This window comes from Mesoplodon bidens (assembly GCF_964165515.1).
Source record: "Mesoplodon bidens genome assembly, chromosome: 13".
In the NCBI taxonomy this organism is placed as follows: domain Eukaryota; kingdom Metazoa; phylum Chordata; class Mammalia; order Artiodactyla; family Ziphiidae; genus Mesoplodon; species Mesoplodon bidens.
The window spans coordinates 48558481-48577953 of NC_138169.1; the positions used below are offsets into that span (position 1 = coordinate 48558481).

At 34.4% G+C, this 19473-nt stretch overlaps 1 protein-coding gene across 1 annotated transcript in view; it reads right to left on the bottom strand.

Moving 5' to 3' along the window:
• The window catches only part of CCDC178 (coiled-coil domain containing 178), a gene marked incomplete at both ends in the record, with an annotated part of 393288 nt that overhangs the window by 261091 nt on the left and 112724 nt on the right, over window positions 1–19473 (bottom strand). The window contains 3 exons of the mRNA XM_081252141.1: window positions 2589–2702; window positions 4279–4440; window positions 5592–5654. Coding sequence (XP_081108267.1) covers window positions 2589–2702; window positions 4279–4440; window positions 5592–5654 — 339 coding nt within the window. The remainder of the gene's footprint in view (window positions 1–2588; window positions 2703–4278; window positions 4441–5591; window positions 5655–19473) is intronic.

A 19473-nucleotide genomic window follows, 5' to 3' on the forward strand; every position in this document is an offset into this window, starting at 1 on the left:
GTCTTTTTGTGTATATCATCTCTGTTCTCTAAACATCACGGCAAGGCAAATATTCAACCTTCAATTTCTTCATTAGTAATTATCATTCTTAGGCATCACCTCCCCTGAAAAATCTTCCTGGATGCCCTTGATTCAGCTGCGTTTCCTCCTTCTTGACTCTTCCCACACCATTACACCATTGTCGTGGCTCTGCTCACAATGCATTAAGGCTGTCTGTTTCCTTGTCTGATCCCCAGCAAGATGATGTGTTTCTTGAGTGAACCAACTTCTTCTTTTACTTCTCCAACTCCAGGAAATTCCAACAATGTTTAAGACATTTTAAGTACTCAGTAGTAAGTGGAAAGACAATTTGAAGGACAAACAAAAGAAAATGAGCCCTTCTTCTCTAACCCTCAAACTCTTAGTAACTTCTGTAATACTGAGAATACACACAAAGTATTCAGCCATGTTTTTCATTGGAATTTATTTATATTTGTTAACCTTTGGCAATTTTTAGTTAATATTTTAGCAAATATTCATATGTGGATATAAGAACCGTGGTGGCATTCCACTGCAGTCTTGAACACATATGTTTTATCTTTTGTGACACATGTTACAAGTAATTTGTCATCAATAACAGCAGTGTGCTGGGTTGTGAGAGCTGGCCTGAAGTTTTGTTCCTGATTTTAATGGACTTATTTTTAATGTTTCATAATTAAGTATCATGTTTGCTGGAAAATACTGGTAGACAGTATAACACATGTTATTAAGGTATGGATGTTTTCATTATATATCTAGACAGTTAAGAGGTTTTTTTAAATAAATCAGTGGCTTTCAAATTTTATCAAATATTTTAGGCTGTCTTTCACTTGTGTAAATGCAGTGAATTATATTAGTACACTTGTTTATGCTCAGTCATCTTCACATTCTTCAAAGGAATCTTATTTTGTAAAGTATATTATTTTTAGCACACTGTAAAATTCAATTCACTGATATATTTAAGATTTTGTCATCTATGTTCATAAGTGAGATCACCTACAGATTTCTTACTTATGCTAATACTTTTCAGTTATGGTTTCAGGGTTATATTTTTATAGAATAAATTTAGAAGCTTTCCATGCTTTCTTATGCTCTCTACCTGGTTTTGTGGGGAGGCCTATAAAGCATCTGTGCTTGTTCTTGCCTTTACTGGTAGAGTTTAGACCAATTTTATTGTTATTGATCCATTTTTGTTATTTTTTTCTCTTCACCCAGTTTTCATCATTTGTATTTCAAAAATAAATTATATACTTCATCAAGATTTTAAAACAAATTGCTATGCAATTTCGTATATAATTATGTCTCTTTTAATTTTTCTCATGGCACGTTCTTTTTGCCTTTCATAGATATGCCAAGTATTTTTAGTTCTTCTTACCAAAATAATTTATTGGTAATACCAAATTAAAATGTTGGCCCATTCCATAAATTTTGCTTTATAGTTTATCGTCAGTCACTTGTAATAAATGGTAATTTGTAATTCTAAATATTCCTTACCACAGAAGTAAATAAAGAAAATGTGATTTAAAAAACATTTCCAGTGGTCTACATATGTTTTCTTTCTGCTATATTTTTTATTATTGAGTTCTGATTTTACTTCACTGGGGTCAATAAAAGTAACCTGTATGATTTGACCAGTATAATGTAATGGTCAGGAGCAGAGCTTCTAGTGCCAGATACATTGAATTAACAAGCTGGGTGAAACTGAACAAGTTAATTAAGAAACAATGCATCAGATTCTTCAACTGTAGAATGGAGATAATAATAGTACACTCTTCATAGGGTTATCATGAAGATGAAATTAGTTAATAGGTCTGAGCACTTAGAACAATGCCTGACATATAAAAACATGCAAAATATTAATATTATTATTATACATATTATTTTCCTTGGCAATTAAAAAAATATTTCTTTTGTGGCCCTGTACAGGGTTAACTTTATTTAAAGGATATGATTACACCTCCATCCCATGGCCCACAAGCTGTCCACTAACAAATCATATTGGTGCTACCTTTAAAATATATCCAGAGGATAGCAAGTTAAAGACAATGGACTATCTCTACTTTCCCATATCCAATGATTCTCTAAAGTTAGAATGTTAGATGTGAGGATTTTAAGGGAGTAAATATTTCTGAGTTGGAAAAAGCCCTGAAGTCCTTTGATATATAGCCATTTGTTCATGCTGCCTACGTACCAGCTTGAGGGTAACACTTAGACGTCAGATATTAACAAATGTTTCAATCTGTACATTGGTCTCATCTTGAGAAACATGGTACTATCTTAGACACTACAAATCCCTATCTCTACTTTGTAGGAAAGGTAACAGGAGGATACATTAGACCAGTGGGAAAGACACTATAAGAGAGAAAATGAAGACACAGAGACTGTGTGTGTGTGTGTGTGTGTGTGTGTGTGTGTTCGTGCGACCATGTGCATGCATGCATGCAGAATCAATTTAGTGCAACCAATTAGAAATGAGAGACATCCACCTAAAATTAAATTTGCTGGCATAGTTTTCATCGAGATTAAAAGATTGTAAATTCAAAATTATTTTTTGACATTAAATTTCTTACCTCAGTTTTCTTTAATGCATCCTGGGTTTTCTTCACCTTTCTTCGTATTTTTTTCTCTGTTTTCTCTACATGTCTTTTAACATATTCTTTCCTCTCATTTATTTCACCTAGTAACTATATGACATTTAGAAATTAAGATGTGCAACATTTACAATCCAATTATCTTGGTTTAGACCAGGTAGTTCCCAAGCAACTATTTTAATAACAACAACATATATTTTGGTATAAAAGGAAAGGAATTCACCACACATGAATTACAAAAACATACTAGGATATCCATAATCCCAATATTCAATTTGAATTACCCAAGAAAATAAAAGTCTAATCAATTTTAGCTAAGTAACAAAAACTAATAAACTCACATAGAAATAATAAATTTTCCTCACAATATTTAAAATATTTTAACCAAAATTAAAACTCCAAATTTTCAGCAATCATTATAGAAAGTGTATGAAAACTTACTCTTTAAAGGAGTTTATGCTAAATTAATAGTTCTTATGATTTATACACTATTAAAGAATAATAAAACAAAAATGATTACTGAACTAAAAGAAGGTATAAAACAATGGCTATTATAAAATAAGAAAAAAGTCATTAATCTTTTCTGGAATTCATTATCATACTCAGATGATTACACCAAGGCTTTGAGGCAATTAATAAACTCCTATCATTAATGTAAGAAGGAGCCATTATTAAAATCATTTATCTCACTAGGTGTTAGAACTGGTTATATATTCATTACATGAGCTCTAGGATAAGCGTTTAGAAGCCCCGAGAAGTACACTCAGAATTTGCTGTTTCCATGGTTTATGGCATTGTACAAGTGGCTTCATGCAAGTAGGCCCAAGTTTTCTCATGTCTATGTTACAGATAAACTCTCTCTTGCCTACTTCAGAGAGATGCTTTGAAGACAAAAATAAACATTCGTAAGAGGAGAACTTTGAAAATCACTAAGTTTTTAAAATAATGAAATTTTGAAAATTATTAAAGACTAAGAATATAAAGTTACATCATCATTTGCAAAGAAAGAAAAAACGCTGTTGCCAAAATGGCCCAAATGAATATATGTACGTCCTCTCTGAAGCCAAGGACAAGAATGTATAATTCCTACCACACCTTCTAATTCTCCAAAAGACTAATAATGATATGATGTATGCATATTTTTCTACTAAATTTTTCTTTGGGAAGGGCTAGTAATATCAGTTACTTCCATAAACTTGTTGTTTTGAAAATATTTTATCAACATTTGCTTTATTTTTCATCCCAGCTGTCTTACCTTCATTTACATACATCAAAAATTTACCACAAAAATGTCAAGATGCATTATATTCTATATTTGAGCAAACGTAGCTTTGGAATTTTATTAACAAGCAGTGAAGACTTTGAATTAAATTTACTACAGTGGGTAATTATACCAGATAAATCACTACTCACCCATTTGAAAACTGCTTTTCCTAAGTACTCTCTAAGATAAAGTGTGGGGTTCCAGGTAATAGCGTTAATAGTCTTGCTATATAATTCCACTGTAGATCAGTTGTATGGTCATAAAATAGTTACTTATTTTGTCCATGCTTTTATGTCTTCCTATGTGAAATCATAATTTTCCAAATGATAATGTAAAATCGCATAGATGATTTATTGACCTGAATATTCCTGCAAATTAGTTTCTGGATTAATTATAAATGCTTACATCAGAATGTTCTTTGTGGCAAGTTCTGAGGTTTACAGCTTCTTCTTCTAGTTTAAGCAGTGGTATCTCCATTTCTGCCAGTGCTAAGGCATATATTGCTTTCTTTCTCATAAGATCCTGCTTCTCAAGTGCCTGTTCTTCTTGAAGGGAAAACAGTCTTTTCTGCCAGCAAAGATTTTTTAAATGATTCATTGTTATTAATTACCTAAACATTTATTGAGACTCTATCCTGTGCTGGTCAGTAATGTCTAAAAATCAAAACAATAAATGCCACCATAAAAAAGCAATAGGTACGAATATACCATATTTAAAAAGAACAGAGATAATATTACAAAAAATGAGGAAAAAATTTAATAGACAATAAAAATCAAATATCCTTAAGTAAGTACTGGAGGATAATAAGGTTAGATGGCACGTTAATGACAAATATTGAAATATATGTAATTTCTGCATTCTAAGACCAAATAAAACTAGTAAACAAGAAGTTAATAACAAACTATTAAGCAAAAAGGATTGGAAGATTATGGAATTATTGGGCTAATCTACAGAGAGAAATAAATTAGGGAATTTGGCATTTTCAGGCTTATAGAATTAGAGAGACACTGCTTTTATATGTTTGAAAATATCAAATTTCTCAATAGAAAAAAATCACAAAATTTGTGTTTGCTTCAAAGAGGAACAGAGGTGTAGATAATCTCAAATAATTTTTAAAATTAACACTGTCTTAGACTGTTTTGCCTCTTGATTTTATTCTTTTTATAGTAATGGTTTCAAATATTTATGTATTTCTGAAGGGGAGGCAGTCTACAAACATGCCAGTGTTCAGAACATCCAATCTAGGTCCCAAAGGATATGCAGGTGGTAGATAAAGATTTTTTAAAAAGTAAAATTAATTTTGGTAGTTATAATGCTTTAGTTTCAAAATCTTTATATAGAAATATCATAGCATGTTTTTTTTTTCAGTCTTAAATAAAAGAGTCCAATTGAAAGACATTAAAAGTAAAGAAAACATAACATCATCACAAAGCAAACTAAAGAGACACTTGGGAATAAGATCCCAGTGCCCTTTTACTAGGCTGGCAGAAATTCCCATTAAATCACAAAATGAGATATGTATATGAGAGGTCAGTTTCTTTATGCATGATCAGACACTGCTAGTCGTACACAGAGGGCAACTGTCATCAACTAAGGAGAGAAAACTGCTGGCTTGCAAACCAAGTAGTGAAAAGATGCCTCATTACAGGCAAATTTAAAACGCTATGTAAAATGTAAATTAAAGGAAGAATAAAATATTGAAACCAAATTGGGATTACCTGAATCAGCATTCCATTAGCCACTTCACCTCGAGTGAGTTTTTTCAAGAATTCTTCTCTGCCCTATATATTATCAAATTTTTTAAAAAGGAGGTTTTATTTATAGAATATCAAAAAACATTTTAAGACAACTGCTAACATAAAATGCATTTTACTTAGGTTAAAACGAAGAGTAAACTGCTCATTACAAATTGAGTGTCATAATTTTTTAATAACTAAACCTGACGTTATCTGAGGCAAAATTAGTAAGTGCTACAAGACCAGGAAATAGAATACAGAATTTCCATTCAATTTAGTCTGTATTTTATAATCCTGAACTAAAATACCGAGGTAGGAAAATCAAAAAGGAAAAACTAGATAGTCTTCAATCCCTCTTTTTAAAAACTATCTGTTTGTTTTTAATACTATTTTCCAGAATGAACACATTCAATTTTGAAGGCAAGGTAAATTCAAGTTTAAAGTTTGCAAAATATGATCAGATTCTCCATTTGGCTAGAAAAATTTCTTTTTTTTTTCCTTTCTTATTTTTAAAGAATCATTTCTTGAAAGTTAGTGGGCAAAAAATATGTGGAAAAATCTTCTCTTTTGCTACTTGGATAGAGAGTCTTAAATTCTTCATAGTTGTACTTTATATTATCACACAACCAGATTTGGAAATAACTCAAAAATTTCCTTCTGCTTTTAGAATTACATCTTGGAACCTCTTATTGAGGGAGGAACTGTCTTGGATTTAAGCTGTCCTCCATATTCAAAAGAGATGTATAGCTTTGTAAAGAAGAATGGTGGAGGTTGAGTAATGTCTCTAAAATTCCTACTTCATTACTGAACCCCTCATCATATCACAGAGTCTACACAGACATTATAAAGAAACAAGTCAGTAAGTCTCTCCTACAACCCTTCCTTTTCTTAGTAGAGCAACCCATCAAAATTACACTCTCCTGAAGTAAAAAAAAGTTACACTCTCCTAAAGTAAAAAAAGTTACACTCTCCTAAAGTAAAAAAAGTAACTCCAAAGAAGGAAAGAGGAGATAAAGAAAGTATTATCTTTAAATATTACTTCACCTAAGGACATACCTATACATAAAACCAATTTATAAAATGATGTATTTTGATAATTTAAAAGAAATTAGTTGTCTTTTTAAAAATAATAGATCTTTAAAGGAGTATAATTGCTTCACAATACTGTGTTAATTTCCATTGTACAAAAAAGTGAATCAGCCATATGCATACATATATCCCCATGTCCCCTCCCTCTCAAGCCTCCCTCCCACCTTCCCTATCCCATCCCTCTAGGTGGTCACAAAGCACCGAGCTAATCTCCCTGTGCTATGCTGCTGCTTCCCACTAGATAACTATTTTACATTCGGTAGTGTATATATGTTGATGCTACTCTAACTTCACACCAGCTTCCCCCTCCCATCCCATGTGCTCAAATCCATTCTCTAGGTCTATGTCTTTATTCCTGCCCTGGCACTAGGTTCATCAGTACCAATTTTTTTTTTTTTTTTTTTTTAGATTCCATATATATGTGTTAAAATATGGTATTTGTTTTTCTCTTTCTGACTTACTTCATTCTGTATGACAGACTCTAGGTCCATCCACCTCACTATAAAAAACTCAATTTTGCTGCATATATGTGCCACACCTTCTTTATCCATTCATCTGTCAGTGGTCATTTAGGTTGCTTCCATGTCCTGGCTATTGTAAACAGTGCTGCAATGAATATTGGGGTACATGTCTCTTTTTGAATTCTGGTTTTCTCAGTGTATATGCCCAGTAGTAGCATTGCTGGGTCCTATGGTAGTTCTATTTTTAGTTTTTTAAGGAACCTGCATACTGTTCTCCATAGTGGTTGTATCAATTTACATTCCCACCAAAAGTGCAAGAGGGTTTCCTGTTCTCCACACCCTCTCCAGCATTTATTGTTTCTAGATTTTTTGATAATGCCCATTCTTACTGGTGTGAGGTGATACCTCACTGCAGGTTCCATTTGTATTTCTCTAATAATTAGTGATGTTGAGCAGCTTTTCATGTGCCTCTTGTCCATCTGTATTTCTTCTTTGGTGAAATGTCTATTTAGGTCTTCTGCCCATTTTTTAATTGGGTTGTTTGTTTTTTGGATATTGAGCTGCACGAGCTGTTTGCATATTTTGGAGATTAATCCTTTGTTGCTTCATTTGCAAATATTTTCTCCCATTCTGAGGGTTGTCTTTTCATCTTGTTTATGGTTTCCTTTGCTGTGCAAAAGCTTTGAAGTTTCATTAGGTCCCATTTGTTTATTTTTGTTTTTATTTCCATTACTCTAGGAGGCGGGTCAAAAAAGATCTTGCTGTGGTTTATGTCAGAGTGTTTTTCCTATGTTTCCCTCTAAGAGTTTTATAGTGTCTGGACTTACATTTAGGTCTTTAATCCACTTTGAGTTTATTTCTGTGTATGGTGTTAGGTAGTGTTCTAATTTCATTCTTTTATAAGTAGCTGTCCAGTTTTCCAAGCACCACTTATTGAAGAGGCTGTCTTTTCTCCATTGTATGTTCTTGCCTCCTTTGTCATAAATTAGGTGACCATATGTGCGTGGGTTTATCTCTGGGCTTTCTATCCTGTTCCATTGATCTATATTTCTGTTTTTGTGCTAGTACCACACTGTGTTGATTACTGTAGCTTTGTAGTGTAGTTTGAAGTCCAGGAGCCTGATTCCTCCAGCTCCATTGTTCTTTCTCAAGATTGCTTTGGCTATTCGGGGTCTTTTGTGTTTCCATATGAATTGTAAAATTTTTTGTTCTAATTCTGTGATGAATGCCACTGGTAGATGAATAGGGACTGCACTGAATCTGTAGATTGCTTTGGTAGTTCCCTCTTCTAACTTGACAATAGATACAGTGGTTTTATCAAATAAACATGTAATAATGGAGCCAAATTAAAAATGCCTCTACAGACTGGAAAAAAATATACTATATTCCAAAATAGAGTGTTACATTTGAACTTTGTCTGAAAGTAACTGAAAAATGTGTGTGTGTGTGTGTGTGTGTGTGTGTGTGTGTGTGTGTGTGTATCAAGGAGATGAGTTGGGAAATAGTAAGGCATGAAGCTGAAATGATAAACTATCAGCTTATATATAATCTTTAAAGGCATAGTAAGAAAATTAGTGAAGAATGTTAAGCAAGGTGTCTGTTGCAAAAAGGTCACTCTGGTTGCAATGGGGATTAGTTTGTGTTTCCTTAAAATTCATTCATTCATTCTTTGAAGTTTTTTTTTAATTGTCAGTAAGAGAAATCTATTGTTTAAGTGAATTCAAGTCCTTGAAGTTATATAAATTAACATCGTTCAAGAAGAACTTGTGAATATAAGGCCAATAAAAACTGTAGGCAGTATATGAGACATAATAAAATAGACCAGAAGTCTGAAGGTGCAAGAGTAAAACAATTGCATTTCTTTGAAAAGAAGGGAAAGAGTCCCTTGAAATTTTGAAACCTGTATTTCTACACAAAACCAACTCAACCTATTACCAGTGGACAAATCTGCACTCTCCATCAGAAAAACATCTGGAGTTTCACTCTTTCCTCTCAGGGAACTCTTTCAAGCTCTGTTTTCTGCCATGCCCCAAACCTCTGTGACTCAGAGAGCAAGGTCAAATGACTGGTCACCAAAACGGAAAATAGCTGTTACTTATTGCTTGGGCTGCCAATTTCAACTTCCACCAGCCACAGGGAGTGTTTCCAGCCATATGCTCAAGGTCTTCCCTCAGTACTATCGCCTTCCTGGAAGTTTGATTGGTGCACCAGGGCACTGGCAAAATGCTGGGAAGTTTACCAGTTCCTAGGAGAACTACTGACTTACCATGACCTTCAAAACATCCTAGAACATGCCACAGTGATATCAGGTGATCTCTGATCATCACAGGTCTCAGGCCACACAGTGAAATATCTGAGCGAGGTGACTTATTTGTCTTCCCGTCCTGTTGTCACAGGCAGCGTTCTCTGTAAAGCTGACTCTGAGGTGGGGTTTGGTATGCAGGATTCTTATTAAGGAGTGCACCTGGAATCAACTCTTGTTGGACTGGAGCGGGGACCAGTGGGAAGATAGGGAGAAGATCAAGGACTGGGCAGAAACATAGGCTGAGCTGCAAAGCAGCCCAACAACAACCTCAGTCAGCTCCATGGGGAGTCCTGGAGCAAGAAGGGGCCTTCAGCTTTGCCCCAAGTCAGACCAAGGTGGCAAGGCTACTCTTCTATTTATCAGTCGTTGGATATGAGCTGTCCCAGGAAGGGGAATGACCTTAAGCAAAGTGACTTAACTGATTCCTGAAGTAGAATCTGGGCAGTTATGTCCACTAAACAATACATTTTACGTCATGAATCCCCTTGATAAAACTACTATTAGTGCTACTAAGACTTATGACTAAATTATTGTTACCTGCCTACTATGTAGAGTTACCTTGTTTCAACTTCATAATGAAATCCATGAAATCGCTATTATTGTCCCCTTTTGCAAATGGGAAAACTGGGACAGATTATATAAATTGTCAAAAAGCAAAAAGCTAGCACACATTGGAAGCAGGATGCTAATCCACACTCAGAGCCCAGGGACTTTATCTCATTGACTTAGGATCTCAGTGACACCTGGATACCTAGGACCCTTCAACGTGAGTGGAATATTTAGTGTGGAGCCTTCTGACTCTCATGTCCTTGCAAAGCCTGCCTTTCCATGAGACTTTCCAGACAATAGGATTGTTAGATTCTGTAACTCAGCCACCTATTGCACAGATAGAGGAATGGAACCGAGACTTTGTGTTCAAGAGGTGTCAATCTGCCAGTGATGCCATAGCTGGTTCTCAAACAGAATCTGCTAAGAAGGTTATGAACAGTGGGGATATGCTGCTTTTTTAATTTTGCAACTCTATGACGTAAATCACAGCAAGATTCTTTTCAAACCATCTCCTAGAGAAATGGAAATAAAAACAAAAATAAAGAAATGGGATCTAATGAAACTTAAAAGCTTTTGCACAGCAAAGGAAACCATAAACAAGATGAAAAGAGAACCCTCAGAATGGGAGAAAATATTTGCAAGTGAAACAACAGACTAAGGATAAATCTCCAAAATTTACAAGCAGCTCATGCAGCTCAGTAACAAAAAAAAAAAACGACCCAAACAAAAAATGGGCAGAAGACCTAAATAGACATTTCTCTAAAGAAGATATACAGATTGCCACAAACACATGAAAGAATGCTCAACATCATTAAACATTAGAGAAATGCAAATCAAAACTACAATGAGATATCATCTCACACCAGTCAGAATGGCCATCATCAAAAAAATCTAGAAACAATAAATGCTGGAGAATGTGTGGAGAAAAGGGAATACTCTTGCACTGCTGGTGGGAATGTGAATTGGTGCAGCCACTATGGAGAACAGTATGGAGGTTCCTTAAAAAACTAAAAATAGAACTACCATACGACCCAGCAATCCCACTATTGGGCATATACCCTGAGAAAACCATAATTCAAAAAGAGTCATGTACCACAATGTTCATCGCAGCTCTATTTACAATAGCCAGGACATGGAAGCAACCTAACTGTCCACTGACAGATGAATGGATAAAGAAGATGTGGCACATATATACAATGGAATATTACTCAGCCATAAAAAGAAACGAAACTGAGTTATTTGTAGTGAGGTGGATGGACCTAGCGTCTGTCCTAGAGAGTGAAGTAAGTCAGAAAGAGGAAAACAAATACCGTATGCTAACACATATATATGGAATCTAAGAAAAAAAATGGTTATGAAGAACCTAGGGGCAGGACAGGAATAAAGACGCAGACGTAGATGACACGGAGAGGGGGAAGGGTAAGCTGGGACGAAGTGAGAGAGTGGCATGGACATATATACACTACCAAATGTAAAATAGATAGCTAGTGGGAAGCAGCCACATAGCACAGGGAGATCAGCTTGGTGCTTTGTGACCACCTAGAGGGGTGGAATATGGAGGGTGGGAGGGAGACGCAAGAGGGAAGAGATATGGGAACATATGTATATGTATAGCTGATTCACTTTGTTATAAAGCAGAAACTAATACACCATTGTAAAACAATTATACTCCAATAAAGATGCTAAAAAAAAAAAGTGTGGTCTTCTTAGTAAAACACTGATTGCACTATCATTGAAAACGTTCAAAAAGAGAGTCTGGACAATGACAAAGAGCTACAGTAGTTGTAAAAAGATTTCTGGAATTAATCATATAAGTACCACTTTTGAGAATTTGCTGTATCCCAGGCAATTTCCTGGAATGTTTTATATATACAGGCAGCCCTCGTCTTGTAGGATGCCATGCTTACTGAAACTTGTGCATGTGGGGACAGTGCAAAATAGGAACATGGCTCAGATATGTACAAGTTTCAGCTAACTTGATGCTGTGCAAAGTGAGGGCTGCCTGTGTGTATGTGTATTTGTGTGTGCTTACGCATACATGCATCTGTATGTAAGTGAATCATCATATCTATTTAGTGACCTAGCTACAGTTGTCCACATTCAAAGATGAGAAAACTAAGATCATAGATGTCATGGCACTTGCCCTATGACTAACATTCAACAAGTATCAATACTCAAGACTGCTGATACTACAGCTTGGGCACACTCTGTAGCACTTTGAAGTAAGCCCCCTCCTCTACCCTCAGTTTCCAGTACTCTGTCTGGTACACAATATTTGTTGAATGAACAATTTATTGAACAAATGCATTAACAAATAGCAAAAAATTGCTAAAATTTCAGGGTTTTTCAAATTCAAAAATATGTTTTTTAAAAAATCTTTTTATATGAGAAACTTGCGATTCATTAAAATATCATAATCATATTCTCATTCATGAATAGCATCTTGAAGAGAGTAAAACAAGGCCTACATGATGTTTTCCCTGAGACCTGAGGAAATAGTTGAGGTGGTAGGAAAGGCAGGGAGATATGTAACTGAATAAGAACTGCAAGAAGAGTGCCTTTTTCAGGAACACGGCCTGCAGCCCAACCAGTGCCAGGTTTTTCAGTTTTTCAAATTGCCAATGCATGGTAAAGGGGATGAAAGCCCAGAAACATCACCATTTCACACCTGTTACAATAATGGATTCAACCAAGAATTACCAATGAGTGCTAAGTCCATTGGATGAAGATTTTTTGGAAACAAAGATAGTTGCATATTCTTGCAGTATCACTCAGTTGAGTACTTATTAATCATAATAGGGAGATGGATAAATCTGTTGACCACAACTTTAACCAAATGATCAAACTTACTATCACTAGTTATGAGAAAAAACGTATACAGTGTGTTTTGTGATATGTCTCACTGATACAATATTATAACTTACGTAACATTCCTGCCAAAAGTGTTTTACCTGAATGTAATCATGAGTAAACAGAAAGATAAGTCCACACTGAGAGAAATTCTGCAAAGTAACTGGCCTAGACTCTTTAAAAAATGTCTATGTAATGAAAGACAAATTTAACAGAAATGTAGGGGACACTGTAAGATTAAAGGGGACTCAAAGTTATAACAGATAAATGCAATACACGGTGCTCGACTACATGTAGCACCTAACTGAATCAGAGAAGTTTGCATGTGGACTATATATTTGTGCCAGTTACCTAATTATTGCCTCAGCTCTAAATCCTTACCTCAAATTTTTAACTCTAATTTGAGATACTGGAGCTGGATCTAGTATGTAAACAGTTTTCTTTTGCCAGCTAGAGTAAATGAGGCTTTATCAGTAGAGGGCGTGGAGGGACTTAGGAGGCAGCAGCAAGGGGCTTCCCAGCCTTGTTTTGGTTTCGATTGATTTCTCCTTCCTCTTGCAGAACTGCTGTGAGCTGGTCGCGAGGAACCAATAGTGCTCGCCTTCCAGCCAGGTGCTCTACCCAGAAATTCCATTCAAACTCCAGTCAACCTTCGCCAAGTTTCTCTGCTTATGGACCATCCACTGAACACTGAACACCCTCTCCTATAAGGCCTTATTCTGCTTTGCAGGAGGCAGCTTCTTCCACAATTGATCCTTATGTGGATACTTTCCCGCATCCCTAAAGGCTGTGGCTGCTCACTACGTCTGCTATTCCTACAGTCTTTAGAGCAGGGGTCTGCAAGCTTTCTCTGTAAAGGGCTAGATAGTAAATAATTTAGACTTTGGGGCTGTAAGGTCTCTGTTTCAACTACTCAATTATGGTTTTGGAGAAAAGGAATAAAAATGTATAAAAAGATCACTTTGAAGAGTTTGAAAGAAGCCGAGGGAAAGGGGGTGACAGCATCTCAAGAGGTTGGGAAGAGCCCACACTGAAAGTCACCTTCGACCTGCTGCTTCGCTTTAGCAGCCAGAAACCAGAAGGTGGCAGCAGAGAGCTATTCTAGTGGAAGAGACTCCTGTGCTACAAGAAAGGACAGCTGAAGAGCAAAGCATGGAACAGTCAATGCTATTGTGTCCAGTGACCCACGTTTAAAGAGAAAATGGGAGGAGACACTAAACATAAATAGATCTAAGCTCAGAATGACGGATGTATCATCAGTTTGATTTCCAGTGACAGAAGGGGCACTAAGAAAAAAGTTGTAGAATTCATTACATAAGGGATGAGACCACGAACAGAGAGAAACAGACTTTAAAATTAAGAATTAAAATCATAAAGGAAAATTTTGGATTTGTGCAAATAACTGTGTGCTGGGCTGAATTAGTGGGGCAGGGCGGCTCTGGCTGGGCACTGCCAGGGCAGTTTTTGGTGGTCAGGACCCTAATAGACAATCCAGGTGGCAGCCCAACTTGGTTCTATCCAAAAATAAACACAACGGTGCTATTTTATCTTTCTTTTTTTTTTTTTTAATGAAGGTATATGTGTCTTTTTTTGTAGAAATATTTTTAAATTAAAAAAAATTAAAATAAAGTGAACCCCTAAACCCAGAGATACACATTTTGACTTTTTGGTGTATTCCTGTTTAGGTCCACGGATTAAATATTATCTTTGGTAGAGTCAGCCTAGTAAGGTCTTTTTCAGCCACTAAAAAAACAGAACTTCCATTAATCTTTTAAATTCTAAATTAAATGAATTTGCAATTTATCCTTGTACTCATATATTTAACTACTACTCTATTACCTAGAAATCTGTGTATTTAAATTTTCCCACTATATGTTAACTATGTAGTCATGCTTTCCATAAACATTTATTGAGTACCTACTTTGTTCTAAGCACTGTTAGGCCTACCGATGCAGCACTGTACAAAACAGACAATAATTCTTGTCCTCCTGTAGCATACTTTCTGGCAGTTATTATGTAATTAATTATAAACCTTTAAATATGCATCTTTACAGTTTTTGTCCGTCTTTGTTATCTGGTGACTTTAAGTCGTATTTTTAGAAATAATGTTAATGAATTATAGATTATGAATGTGTTTAAAATTCTTTACTTACACTGATAAATTACTTTCCAGAAAGGTTCTATCAATACTAATTTACAGTGAGTTGGAAACTACAGCAGCTTATAAGAGTTGCTATATCAATATGTCTTTGTCTTTATCAAATACTAGTTTTCATAGATGTAAAATTGGGATAACATACTCTTTTCTACAAAATTACTGTGAGAGTTGAAGATAACGCATACAAAGGAGTTGACCCAAGGCAGTATTCGTATTAGGCATTCAACAAACAACTATTACTTTCAGTGTGTTTTTCAGAATCTACACATTTATCAGGAGACATGAGTTAAATGTGTCAGTTATTAAAGACTGTCCAAAAAAGTTAAGGTAGCCTCCTTCTATGAAGTGTTCTTTATGTTGTTTATCCCTAATACTTTTGAAAATATATTATCTGTCAGGCTCCAAGTTAAATGTTTTATATACAATATTATTTATTTATCACACAAAGGTACAACAGAAGTATTGTTACACTCATTTAAGAGACGAGAAACCTAGGCTCAATATGGTTAAGTAATATTCTCAAAATAAATAACTAGCAGAACCAGGATTTAAATTAACGAAACATTTGACTCCAAAACCTATACTCTTTCAACAAAATCACATTTCTCTTTGAAAAGGGAGAAAAAAAATAGAAACAAAATTCACAGATTGAAACGGAAATGCTGAAGAGCTAATTCATCACCTATTTTCTGGCAAACAAATCTGTAATCCAGTAGAATGGAAATGGAAGTTATGTTTTCATGTAGTTTTTGCACCAAGTCAAATAAAGTTTTTTCTGTCCTCAAATGTTTGCACCATCAACATGCTTTATTTCTATCATATTTTTCAGGTTTATTTACTCCCTCATACATGTGTCAGGAAAATAAACTTTCCTGATACTTAACTAAGGGGATACCCAGCTGCCATTTGAAGGACTTACATCTTAATATACCTTCACACTACTTCTGTTTTATCTGTGCCTTGATACTTTTTCCCAGGCAACATGTACCACTAATTGGATGCTCCCAATATTACAGTTAATGGCTTCCTTTCACTCAACTGTGACAAAGTATTCTGCCTCTGAATGTAGTAGGGAAGAATCTTAGTAAACTAAAATCAAATGGAACAAATGTAAAAGAGTACAAGATCTAAGTTGTAAATATGTTTCATAGAAAGGGCTAAAGAAGAGTGATTATGCTAGCAATTAAAAGCATAAATGACTCTGAGCTTCTAGGCTGCTTAAACCAGAGGGAAACATGAAACTTTAGAGAATGCCTAATTATTAATAAGAGAAGGAATACAATTTTATCAAGAAAAGTTTTCTCTTAGTTCTGAAATCTAAAGTAAACTAGGTGCATAGATTTTTGACCATCTTGAACAGTAAGACCATTCTCATTAGTATGAAAAAACAAGCAGCAATGGTCAATTTTGACCATTACTTTTACCAACCTTTGTTAAAAGCCAAGGATGTAATATCAGCTCATAACTCAATAAAGGCTATTGCACATGGGTCAAAAGTAATATCCTCTAGACTTTACTAGGAAGCATAAATTCTCAAGAATCAAAATGAATAAATTATCAGAATGTCCATTTTATAACCATTTTAAAAATACCACCAGTTTCATCTGGAATTGTGACAGAAGTTACATAGTGCACAAATCAAATTTTGGCTTATTAAAGTTGTTTTGTTCTGTCCATTGAATAAAATGGACTTGCTCTAAAGAGGCCTGGAGTGGCAGAAATTAGGCTCTTCAAGAAAGCTTTTTAGAAGGTTTTGATTTTTACTTTGCTCAAATAAAGGCCCTATAAATTTTGATTCAGAGACGAACAAATAGTATTTGAAGGCAGGGCCAAGATTTTTCTCTAAAAATGAGTTAAGGGTTGGTTGAAATATTTGAAAAAGAACTCAAGCGAAGTTACAAACTTCTAAACTGTAAAGTTATAGACCATATTACCGTGACCAAGAACATTCTAAGGACATAACACATTGTCTTTTCCTAGCATTAAAAATACTACTCAGCCATAAAAAAGAATGAAATAATTCCATTTGCAGCAACACAGATGGACCTAGAGATTATCATACTAAGTGAAGTAAGTCAGACAGAGAAAGGCAAATATCATATGACATCACTTATATGTGGAATCTAAACCATGACACAAATGAAATTATTTATGAAACAGAAACAGACTCACAGACATAGAAAACAAATTTATGGTTACCAAAGGGGAAAGGAGGTGGGGAGGGATAAACTAGGAGTTTGGGATTAGCAGATACAGACTACTCTATATAAAGTAGATAAACCTCAAGGTCCTACTATATAGCACAGGGAACTGTTGATACAGTCAATATCCTGTAATAAACCATGGAAAAGAATATGAAAAAATACAAATATATTTATGTATAAATGAACTACGTTTCTGTACAAGAAACTAGTACAACATTGTAAATCAACTATACTTCAATTTAAAAAAAGAAAAAAAGTGACCATTAAACATCTAAACAAATTTTAAAAAAGAAATCATACACATATATGTATAACTGAATCACTTTGCTGTACACCTGAAACTAACACAGCATTGTTAATCAACTATACTCCAATATAAAATAAAAAGTTTGAAAAAAGGAATCATACAATGTCTGTGATCAGACAACAAGGGAATTAAACTAGAAATCCATAACAGAAAGATAACTGGAAAATCCCTAAATATGTAAAGACTAAAAATCATACTTTTAAATAATACATGGTCAAGGAATCAATCTCAAGAGAATTTTAAAATATTTTTGACTAAATAAAAATGGGGATGTAATTTATCAAAATTGTGATATGCAGCAAAAGCAGAGCTTAGAAGGAAATTCATAGCATTGAATGTATATATTAGAAAAGAAGAAAGATTTAACATCAAAAATCTAAGTTTCCACCTTAGGAAACTATAAGAAGAAGAGGAAATTAAAATCAAAGTCAGCAGAAGAAAAGAAGAGGAGACATAATTACAGGTCCCATGGATATTGTAAGGATAAGAAAGAACACTGTGAAAAACTCTTTGCTGAAAAATTAGATAATTGAGATGAAATGGACCAATTCCTTGAAAGACACAATCTGCCAAAACTCATACAAGAAGAAACAGATGATCTAAATAGGCCTGTTAAAGAAATGGGATCAATACTTAATAACCTTCCAAAACAAAGGCATCAAGCCCGGAGGGGATTATTAATGAATTCTACCAAACATTTAGGAAAAAATTATACTAATTCTCTACAATTTCCTTTGGAGGATAGAAGCAGAGGGACTACTTCCTAACTCACTCTACGAAGGCAGCATTACTGTAATACCAAAACCTGACAAAGACATTACAAGAGAAAACTACAGATTAATATCGCTCATGAAAATAGATGTAAAAATCCTCAACAAAATATTAGCAAATCAAATGCAACAATGTGTAAAAAGAATTATACACCATGACTATGCAGGAATTATCCCAGGTATTCAAGGCTAGTACAACATTTGAAAATCAATTAATGTAATCAATTATATCAACAGGCTAATGAGGAAAAAATCACATGTTCGTAACAATAGATACAGAAAAAGCATTTGACAATATCCAACATTCATTCGTGGTAAAAACTCTCAATAAGTTAAAATAAAGAGGAACTTCCTCTACTTGATAAAGAATATCTACAAAAAATCTACAGCTACCATTATAGTCAATGGTGAAAAACTCAAAATTTACCACTAGGGTCAGGTACAAACAAGCAAAGATGTCCCACCTCAACAATCCTTTTCAGTATTGTAATGGAAATCCTTGAAAATGCATTGACAAGCAAAGCAAATTAAAGATATACAGATTGGGAAGGAAGAAATAAAACTGTCTTTGTTTGTGAATGACACGACTGTCTATGTAAAAATTTGAAAGAATTATCAAAAATACTTCTGGAACTAAATAAGCAATTATAGCAATTAACACAAAGTTAATACACAAATATCAATTGTTTTCCTATATAATAAAAATAAACAAGTGCAATTGTAAATTAAAAACACATCATTTAAATTAGTACTCCCCATAATGATACACTTAGATATAAATCTAACAAAATATGTACAAGAGCCATATAAAAAAACTAAAAAACTCTGATAAAATTAAAAAACTAAATAAATGTAGAGATATTCCATGTTAATGCATAGGCAGACTCAACAATGTTAAGAAGTCAGTTTACCCCAACTTTATCTGTAAGTTCAATTTATCCCCTATCAATATCCCAGCAAGTTATTTTGGGGATACTGACAAAGTAATTCCAAAGGAAAGGCAAAACACCCAGAAGAGGCAACACCATATTGAAGAAAAACAAAGATGGAGAGCTGACAACACTCAACATCAAGACATACTACTAAGCTACAGTATTTAAAACAGTGTGGTACTGGCAAAAGAACAGACAAATAGATCAATGGAACAAAACAAAGAGTCCAGAAATAGACC